At 33.1% G+C, this 11,074-nt stretch overlaps 1 protein-coding gene across 1 annotated transcript in view; it reads left to right on the top strand.

Annotated features, from left to right (window-relative positions):
* Nucleotides 1-696: 696 nt before the first annotated feature.
* Nucleotides 697-11,074, top strand: part of LOC134527415 (CD63 antigen-like) — a 56,324-nt gene continuing 45,946 nt past the window's right edge. The window contains exons 1-2 of the mRNA XM_063360085.1: nucleotides 697-1,009; nucleotides 9,092-9,280. Of these exons, the coding sequence (XP_063216155.1) occupies nucleotides 947-1,009; nucleotides 9,092-9,280 (252 nt within the window). The 5' untranslated portion in view covers nucleotides 697-946. The remainder of the gene's footprint in view (nucleotides 1,010-9,091; nucleotides 9,281-11,074) is intronic.

Below are 11,074 nucleotides of genomic sequence, written 5' to 3'. Positions count from 1 at the left end.
CTTGGCATATTCTGTAACCAATTTGCATGTTGTTACCAAAATGTGAGGTTAGGTTATTGTTGAAACACATTTAGAAGCATGGTTTTATAAAACTAACATTCTAATTTTATTCAAAACTTATATACAAAACAATCTAATGATACTTTGCTGTTTGCCATTATTTGTATCAAGTCACCCCACTTTATTTAGAAAATTACAGTTCAATTTATATTAAATTAAGTTTGTATATTAATACTTTGTTCATTATAAGTGTTAATCCATAAAGAATTAAGATACCACAAAAAAATCAACACTCGGCTATTATTTTCAATAGTTTTTGCAACACAAAGTTTTTTAAACAATTTTTTGGGTACACCTTTTCGCACTTTGTTTTCATCTGACTCAGTCGTACCAACTTACATTTTGTACAAAGGAATTTAGCCCATAAAGAAAGTTTTACATATGCATTATATGTTTCATATATAACAACGTATAAATTAATAATATTGTATTAAAAAATTAATGCATTAAAAAATTATTACTTACTGTATCAAGTCACCCTGTTGTATCAAGTCACCCCGTTTGACAGTACGCAATTAGAAATAAATTCCTTTATTATATTTCTTATGACTTATTCTACAATTGTATTGACATAAATCGGGGAAAATAAAACGCATTTATACCTCTCTCTTCTTCTTAAGATTGGAGATATGATTTAAGGAGAATTCACAGAATACATTTTGTGGAGGAGGAGGAGAATGTGACGTCAGATTCGCCATTTCTTTTATTTAATTGAAGTTGTGAACAGGTGATTCATATCATCACGTGTGGTTGTGTCATTTTCCTGGACAAGTCACCACCTTAGAGTTCTGTTAATGCCAGACATTTGTGGTTCTTTATAGACTTTTTGGCTCTGGTGATAGTTCCTTCGTATTTACTGAGTAACATCGGGCGTTAATTCTGCAAAATGGTTTCTGGCGGAATGTCGTGTGTTAAATATCTTTTGTTTGCGTTTAACCTGTTGTTTGCGGTGAGTAATTGTGAATCTCGTTAATGCTGAATTAGTGAATATTATGCGGTATGAGTACTGCAGACAGATAATCGAGAACAATCACTAAAAATTGATTTAAGTTCTTTAATTACTTTCAACTGACAGACTTCTTAAATCTATGACCTAGATATTAAAAAACCAATCGGCGGACCATACGTGAGAGAGAATGGGAGGGTGTGTGCTTATGAAAAATAATTTAAATTGTATTTGTAATGTGATTTGAAATGTTTCCGTAATATTTCAAGAGTGTTGCAAGTATCTATTTTGTGAAGTAGGTACAGTTGAAACGTAAATAAATACTTTTATCATTCTAACAAGTTTACCCATATCGGGTGGATTCAGGATTATTTTCTGCGGTAATACCTGGATATCGCGGCTTTTTAGAACGGAAAAAAAAAAGATTGGAAAACATGTTTTTCACACCCTACACACGGCCCTAAAATTACTCTGAAAGGATGGTCTCTTAATTCCTACTGGTTCATGAAAAATAACAGTTTAAAGCTTACATTACAATAGGTATGTGTTTTTTCACACTGCCACCGCCATTAATAGTTTACTCGCGATCGTGTATCTTTTTAGCCCAACTGTAGCCAACTATGGATAATTAATATGCTAATTCTTCTGTTTTATATATTGAAGTTCATCCTTGGATCCTGAATGGTTGATCCTGTTGGCTTGATCCTATGGTACATGATGCTTGCTGTTTTAGTTCAGTACATCAAAAGATCCTGTTGGCATGATCCTGATGGCTTGATCCTGTTGTACATGATGCTGGCTATTTTAATTCACTACATCGTAAGATTCTGTATATTAAAAAATAAGTTTGTCATTTAATAATTAATTATGATTGTAAGTCTACTAAAATGATTTTTTTTTCAACCTTCAATCATAATTCTTAATTACCTATTTCTCAATTCATTTAATGTGCAGGATTTTCCAATGTACTGAACTGAAAAAGCAAGCATCATGTACCACATGGTCATGCCATCAGGATCAACCCTTTAGAATCCAGGTTTAAACTAGGATAAATGAAACACGAGCCATATCAAACACAGAATATACGACGGCTGTAATAAGTAATAAAAGAATTTCTTGGAAAGACTGCAAAATGTAATGTGTTAGCTACTTGAGTGCACAGCATGTATTCCTCGCAGAAAATGAATGCCGTTAACAATTCTATTCTAATTTTTCCCTTCCATTAGACTTATCCGTTACAATGTGACTTAAAATAGTACGTAGATACTTGTAACAATGTAACAAAACAAAAAATTTCATACTACAATTGTTATTTTGCCATCTACCAGAAATGAAGACAGATTCGTGGGTAAATATGTAGTCTCGCGGTATATGCGAAACAAAATGCTAAAAATCCGAAAATACTTTTATTCTATGCTCTTTCACGTCCTCTTTTCAAATCAACCGGCGGAGATAAGAAATTCCAAATACTTTAGGAGATATCAAATTTTTTTTAATTTTCATCACAATATCTGCGTATTCATGCTGCGATTACCATTGTTTCTTGTTTACGAGTATCTATTATGTTTCTTATTGGACAATTTTGTCACGTGACAGTTCCGTGATTGGCCAGTATTTAAATGAACCAATACGTGATTATTTATTTATTTATTTATTAATGTTCCGTCGGAGGTATCGCGACGTAGGTGAATGACTACATAATTTCCTTCTAATGGCAAAGGAAATGTATCCGCCTCCAACTTAGGTGGGCTTTTAACGTTTCTAATTTTAAAGTCTTATTTTTTATTTGGATATTGTTGCGCAAGTAATAAGTAACAAAAAAAAATTTACGTGAGTTGTTAAATGTTCATTTGTCCGGGTTTGTTAGGTCAAGTCAGTTACGTTATAAATACTTTAAAACTAAAGAACCATTGAAATTAAATCATATTATTTTTAATGTACGCTTAGTTTGAAAGTATTCATAATGTAACTGACCTGACCTAATCGATCATTTTAGTTCCTACTGATCATCCTTTGTCATGGTTTGTTTGGTCAGGTCAGTTACATTATAAATATTTTAAAACTAAACAGCCATTAAAATTAATTCACATTATTTTTTATGTCCGCTTAGTTTGAAAGTATTAATAATGTAACTGACCTGACCTAGTCAACCATTTTATTTATTACGCATTCACGAACACACGGCAAAATAACAAAAATGGCGTTGTTCGGTAAATATTTACTTGGGCGGTATTTCCGAAAAAAAATGTTAAAAACCCGAAAATACCTTTATTTTATGCTCTTCAACTTCCTCTTTTCATTAACAGTGGCGGAGGTAAGAAATTCCAAATACTTTAGGAGATATTGAATTTTTAAATTTCATCATATGTAGTTGAGCGGTATTTGCGAAAATAAATGTTAAAAATCCGAAAATACCTTTATCATATGCTCTTCAACTTCCTCTTTTCATTAAAAGCGGAGGAGATAAGAAATTCCAAATACTTTAGGAGATATCGAATTTTTTAATTTTGCAATACAAGACCTGTGGAACCATTCGAGCGGCGCCATTTTTGTTATTTTGCCGTGTGTTCGTGAATACGTGAATCGTGAATGCGTAATTAATAAAATGGTTGATTAGGTCAGGTCAGTTACATTATTAATACTTTCAAACTAAGCCGACATTAAAAATTATTTTGTGAATTAATTTTAATGGCTGTTTAGTTTTAAAATATTTATAATGTAACTGACCTGACCAAACAAACCCGGACAGAGGGTGAACAGTAAACTAAAATGGTCGATTAGGTCAGGTCAGTTACATTATAAGTAAATACTTTCAAACTAAGATGATATTAAAAATAATGTGAATTAATTTTAATTATTCTTTAGTTTTAAATTATTTATAGTGTAACTGACCTTACCTAACAAACCCGTAACAAAGGATGTACCAACTCACGTAAATTTTTTTGTTACTTATTACTTGCGCAACAATATCAAAATAACAAATAAGACTTTAAAATTAGAAACGTTAAAAACTCACCTAAGTTGGAGGCGGTAATTAAACACTGTTTTAAACAATAATTGAACTAAATAATCACGTATTAGTTCATTTGAATTCTGGCCTATCACGAACAATCACGTGACATCATTATCCAATAAAAAAAATAGATACTCGTACGTAAACAAGAAACAATGGTGCACGCATGCCACAGGAATGCGCTGGTTTTGTGCTGAAATTTAAAAATTCGATATCTCCTAAAGTATTTGGAATTTCTAATCTCCGCCGCTTTTAATGAAAAGAGGAATTTGAAGAGCATATAATAAAGGTATTTTCGGATTTTTAACATTTTTTTTCACAAATACTGCTCAACTACATATGAAGAAATTTAAAAATTCGATATCTCCTAAAGTATTTGGAATTTCTAATCTCCGCCGATTTTAATGAAAAGAGGAAGTTGAAGAGCATAAAATAAAGGTATTTTCGGATTTTTAACATTTTTTTTCACAAATACTGCTCAACTACATATGAAGAAATTTAAAAATTCGATATCTCCTAAAGTATTTGGAATTTCTTATCTCCGCCGGTTTTAATGAAAAGAGGAAGTGAAAGAGCATATAATAAAAGTAATTTCAGATTTTTAGAATTTGTTTGCAAATACCGCTACTCTACATGTTCAAAATTAAAAAATTCTATATCTCCTTAATTATTTGGAATTTCTTATCTCCGCCGGTTGATTTGAAAAGAGGAAGTGAAAGAGCATAGAATAAAAGTATTTTTGGATTTTTAGCATTTTTTTCGCATATACCGCTACTCTACATATTTAGCGATTCGTGCATACAGAGATTGATGTCCTTGCATGATTCCTCCAGATATCACATCTGCAGTGGAAATAAAATATGTCTTAGTATTTTGGCAGCTATGAAGAAGCAAATTCATACTGGGCCATATTAAAGTTAATATTGAGTCCACCTTCGTCTTGTTTATTTTCCATTCAAACAGTTGCGTAATATTTACAGATTTTTATTCACAGAGTGAATAATTTATATTAACACATTTTTATTAGCTTTACTTGTAAGTATTTAAGTAAGTATTAACTTGTAAGAATTTAATCTGATAAGTCTATATTAACCTACTTCTAATTGTCATATCGATTTGAATCTTTGCAAGTGTGTGTAATCTGGATGACAATACAATAATTTCATGACTATAACCTGAAGAGATAAGGGGGGAGGGTAATAGGGGCAAAAAACCACTGATTTCGTGCTATGGGCAATAACCATGCTTTTCGTATATCCATAAGGCCAGGGCATAGTGGCAAATTTGCTCGGGAGTAGGCTGCCCCGCTTCCCTCCCCTCCCAGCAGGTCAACCCTCAAAATTTTGAGTGTTTCAAATGTTGATTCTCCTTTTAGATTTGTATTGTTTCAGATCCAAGAGGCGGGAGCATGTTGTAAAATCTGCCCGGGGTTTTTCTTCCCTCCCCCCCCCCCCTCTCCTCCTTCCACTTGCCCCATATTATTCTAAATTCAGGAAAATTGAAGTCCGTTTATTCTGAGACATGCTCCCGAGGTCTTCAGGTACTATTGGACCCTTTGGATGAGCCCATGGGGGGGGGGGATCAGTTTCCTTAAAAATTTTCGGGAGACTGAAAATTGATTTTGTGCTGCATTTCGAGGAGTATTACGAAATGGAAAGTCGATGAGTCAACCTCGCCCCTCCCCCATCTCAGGGGGATGAATCCTGGCCCTTTTCAACAAAATGTTCCTTTCTCTCAAAAAATATTGGTAACTTGGTCACTCTTTTAGAGAAACATATCACAAAATTTATATAATATTGACTAAGTATCATAGAGAAATCTTTTCCAAAGAAGAATGATAAGTCTTGAGTATCAGCATGCTCTTTGTAATTTATAGTTTTATCCATGCTTCTGATGAGAAATTGATATTGTGGTGCATTTTGAGGAATTTATGAAAAATTTAATTAGATTTGAACTGAAAATTAAAAATTAAATTATATTTAAAAAACAAAAAAAAAACACTTTCTATGTTGTATAAACTAAAAAGTAAAAAATCTTTAAATTTAAATTATTTGTTCTAAAGCAAAATAATGATCTTCAACTCTGTATAACTTAATTTTTTTAATAAGTTAAAAATAAGAATCAAATAATTAACAAAACCATTTTAATGAAAAAAATCATGGGGTTCTTGATATCAGTTGTCTTATATTTATTAACACCAATGTCTATTCGTTAGGATAGTTATTAAGAAAATGAAAGAAGACAGCAATGCATGTTTCATATAGGATTTCTTTAATTTTTTACCACAAATGGCTAATCTTTAGGACAGATTCACTATGAAAATGAATAAAGAGAGCACCCCATGGTTTTTTTTTTCATTAAAATTAATTGTTTTCTTTATTACTGGATTTTTATTTTAAGCTTATTAAAAAATTTATGTTGTACAGAGTTGTAGTTTATTCTTTAACTTTTAAACAAATTACCTACTTAAATTTAAAGACTTTTTTTTTTTACTTTTTAGTTCATACAATATAGAAAGTTAATTTTTAGTCTTTTAAAATATGTTATTCAGACTAACACTATAATAATACATAGGCCCTAAGTGAATGTGTGACATACAAAGACTAGAGCACCAGAAATTATAACGCAGTGCTAACAAAGTGGAACATTATGAGTGTATATAAAATTACATAACATGAATTTTTTTTAAAATTTTTAATACTTTAAAATAAATGTTACCTACTGCTTGATAATATAAACTTAAACATTATTTTATTTGTTAAAAAAATATTTATTAGATATTACTTGATATTCAAATTAAAGTAATTCAATAATGAAAGAGTCATCAGAATTTTTATTTATAACTATTTTTACTAAAAGTGTCCATCAGTGAGAATCAAAATACAGTTTGTGAGCGGCAAGCAAGGACGTTACCACCCAGGCCTTTGCGCTTTTAGCAGTGAAACTTGACTAGTATATTAACTGTGCGTAAATGTTCAAAGCCTTTTTTCTCTGAATTGGCTGATCAGTGCGCTTTATTATTTTCAGGGGTGAACACCCTAAAGATATACTTCTAATACAGTCTTATCCAGAAAAGAATTTCCCATGTCGTGTCCTCCCCTTGTTAGTTGCACCCCTCTCTGTGGTAGCACTCAGGCTCACAGATATTAAGCATGCAGTGTACAGGTGAAATTTACTATGAATAATTCATATACTGAAAGAAAAATACTAATTACTAATTTCATATGTCAAAAAATATATATATTTGGTTATTCATATAGAAAAATTGTTAAACTCCACAATTACTTTTTCCTTGTCATTGTCATGAAGTTTTCCCAACAAATTACTTACATGTATAAGTAACTTTTCTCTCAGTTGTGAAAATAGTTGATTAGTTTTTCAATACATTGTTGCATTATTATTCATTTTATTTATTTTTTGTATTTTTATCAGTCACAGGAGGCTGCAGCATTATTTTTGATCTAAGTTTGCTGGTGGCAGTAGGAGAAAGTTTACTTAATGTTGTAGACGTGATAATTAACTTAGGCAGCACTTAGCATGTGGATGTGATGGTATGTCAAAATATGTAATGGCATCCCACAAGATTTGACTTCTGAAGCAAGATCTTTTTGTGGCATAGCTACTCATATGCGAAGTAGTATGTAGTGGGCACCATAAGGCTGTGGAAATCACTTTACTGCTCTTATGAAAATGGAATGCAGATGTGTCAGTAGAATAACAAGATGATATATGATATTGTAAGTAAAAAAATAGTATTTGAAAGCATATTATACCTTTTACATTCTCATTTTATTACATATACCAGCAAAAATAATTTGAATACAAGTAAAAGTGTTCAGTTTGTAAATGCGATTGTAGAAGTTAGTTTCTCTGTGTATTACTTTTACTCTGGTATAACAACTTGCATAGTTGTACTATTATCATGCCTACACTAAATAAAATCAGCTGATGAATAATGTGGAAGATGACTCTGCTTCGGGGCTTGTGAAGGGAATCTGTTGATATTAATAAATAATTTTAGAGTTTATATTTTATCCATTGCTTGAACTGACTACTTTTTTTTCTTCTTTTTAGTATTTGAAAACATTACAGATTAAATATGATGAAGGCAAATAAAATTAATATTTGAAATATTTCCAGATTTGTAATTTCACATTGTAGGCCTACTAGGTGTACTAACAATTTACATTTTTGTTTTAGTTGCTTTAAAACTTACCAAGATCATATGGATTTGAATTATAGTGATTTGAACTCTAATATTTTACATAAAAAAGAAACTGGATGATAATTATTGTACTTATCTCTTGTCTCTGTAATGCTTGTCTCTGGTCACTGTTACACTCAAAACACTATTATCAATCACACATTCATCAATTCCATTTTCACACTGGTCCCCTAAATTCTCACTTCTCCCTTTTCATTTTTGCATTTCATTTGTCATTCTTTGCTGTCGTGTACCCTTTAAGCACCTGTGCACTCATTGTTACTTTCATTAGTGCCATTCTTGTAGCAGGCACTCTTGTCATGCTTACTATGGTTTTGTCATTGTCACTCACAACTGTAGCTGTCATTGCAATCTCACGTCTTGCTTATTTTAAAAAAGTAACCGATTTTCTACCCCTAGCATGAGCATAGCATGCAATAACTAAAAATTATGTAGTACAGTGTTTTCCTGTCAGTGTGATCCGGGTTCCATTCTCAGGGGGTCAAAGTTTCTCAGTTATTCATTTTTTTCCCTTGGGTTGGGCGTACTCACTATCCACCACCCTATCATCTTCTCAAATCTATTTATACTGTACATAAACAGACATTGATATTTTGAAACACATGCACGCACGCACATACACACACGCACGCACATACACACACGCACGCACATACACGCACACACTAAATTTCCCAGGTTGACTACAGATAAATATGATATAAAAAATGAACAGCTGAACTGTTTATCGTGTGTTTTTGAAATTATAATTGCTCCATTGTAATAATGAATTTCGTATTGCAACAAGGAGCTACTATTTTTGCAGCATAGCCGCATGGAAGACTAACTGTAACGTTCTTCTCCGCAGATCTCTGGCCTCGCCATACTGGTGGTGGGGGCAGTCATCCAGGATGCCTTCTCCGACTACACGAACTTCGTGCAAGGCCAGCTGTTTGTGGCACCTGTTATCCTCATCGTGGTGGGGATAATAGTGTTTGTCGTGGCGTTCTTCGGCTGCTGTGGCGCGCTCAAGGAGAACCACTGCATGATAGTTACTGTGAGTTTGAAACCTGGTAACTGTACTAAACCAGAGAGTATGAAATGTAAACTGCATAACAGTTGAATGTTATGATTACAGTAGAACCCGTTTATAGTGAACCCGCCTATGATGAATTCCCGTTTATTGTGAATTTCCGTCTCAGTCCCGGCAAAATGATTTGAGGTTATGTATTAATTTATTGGATATAGCGCACAACTTTTGTCAATGTTGATACGTTTTCCCGTGTACCACGAACAAATTTTGCCGACATAATGCACATTTATCTCAAATATTTTCATATAATTAAAAGTTTTTTCACAAAAGGTCTATTCTGGATCACATTGAAGTTTTTCTCCGCAATATGCTACTCGATTGTCCACTGTTCATATTATAAACAAGTCATATTCGAGTGGCCTCGGTAGGCTACGTGTAGCCAAAAAGTGATCAGTTTGGTGAAAATAAAAAATAGTTTTCCCTGCATAGTTAAAGAATGGGCGAACACATGTACATTTATTATGTTATCAAAATTATAAATAAATTACCGCCACACAAATACATATTTACATTATAGCAGCAAATTCAAGATTTTTACATCTCATTTTTATCGTTCACGTTTCGGACATTTTGATTGGGTAAGGTTCGTAAGACTACCACTAGATAGAACTCTGTGGACAAAATTTTTCCATAGAAAGTGAGAAAATTTCGTTCCAGCTTTAGCAACTGCGATACTAAATGATAGGTAGTAATCTTTGATGCACCAGACTCGTTATTTTTCGTTTATTTTCTTTTGACGGTAAAAAGAATTTTGTGTTATTAAGCTGCAAATGTGCTTCAATAAGAAATACGTAAAAAAGGTGAAAAATGCGGTAAAAAACGTAAGGCATTATCTGTGCGAGATAAACTTGACATTATTGAAAAGGTAGACTCCAACCCCACTGTCCCGCACGTGTTATTAGCAAAGGAACTGGGAATTGCAACATCCACATTAAGTACAATATTAAACAAGCTGAACAATCTTCTTTCTCAAGCTGCGATAACGTCACAGAGGTTTAAATGTCGGATAAAAGGATAATACGCCGATTTCCAAGAACCATTAGGTAATAGAAAGTGTAGTTCATTAAAAATAATATCTGCATTTGCTCATAAAACTGTTGCTTTGAGTATTTTCATTCGTTCTTTTCTTGGCTTAGGCCTATGTTTACTACACGCCCAAGCCAACTGTGATCCCGAGGAGGGGAGTGACGGGAGCGCTAGTGTCGCAGTGTGAGAGGGGCGGGGAATGAGGAGAGGTTGGCAGTAGGGGAATACCGTTAGCTGTGGAAGCAAGGAGTATACACATGCGTTCATAAGTGTACGCAACGATGGCCATGAAGCGCAGTCGTGCAGTAAGAATTGTTGTGATAAGGTGAAGGTACAGTTGTATGAAACAGCGAAACACAGTGTCTACGAAGATGTCACAGTGTGTACCAAAGTGTGTCACAGCATCACATTGTACCGTTTGTGTTATTATAATTATTTCACTTAGCACCATATTTACATACATGTCGGTATACATATGCCTATAATCAAATAAAAAATATTGTTTGTGTGATTAATTAATGAAAAAAATGCAAGAAACATTTCAACACAGTTTCGTGCATAGTGCACGTAACAAACGCCCACTCAGCCATTTAGTTCTTGAATTCCTGATATGTTACCATTGGAATATGTGTTGCTGTTGTCCGAAAAGTCCCATTCACTGTCTGAGCTGGACTCGCCAAAGTTAACAACAATTTTCTGAATTTCGTGCTCTATTAGACAGTCACCTGTCCA

The sequence above is a fragment of the Bacillus rossius genome, chromosome 1 (genome assembly GCF_032445375.1).
Source record: "Bacillus rossius redtenbacheri isolate Brsri chromosome 1, Brsri_v3, whole genome shotgun sequence".
Lineage (NCBI taxonomy): Eukaryota > Metazoa > Arthropoda > Insecta > Phasmatodea > Bacillidae > Bacillus > Bacillus rossius.
The sequence above is the reverse complement of the archived record's forward strand: the minus strand, read 5'-3'. Positions and strand labels throughout refer to the sequence as shown.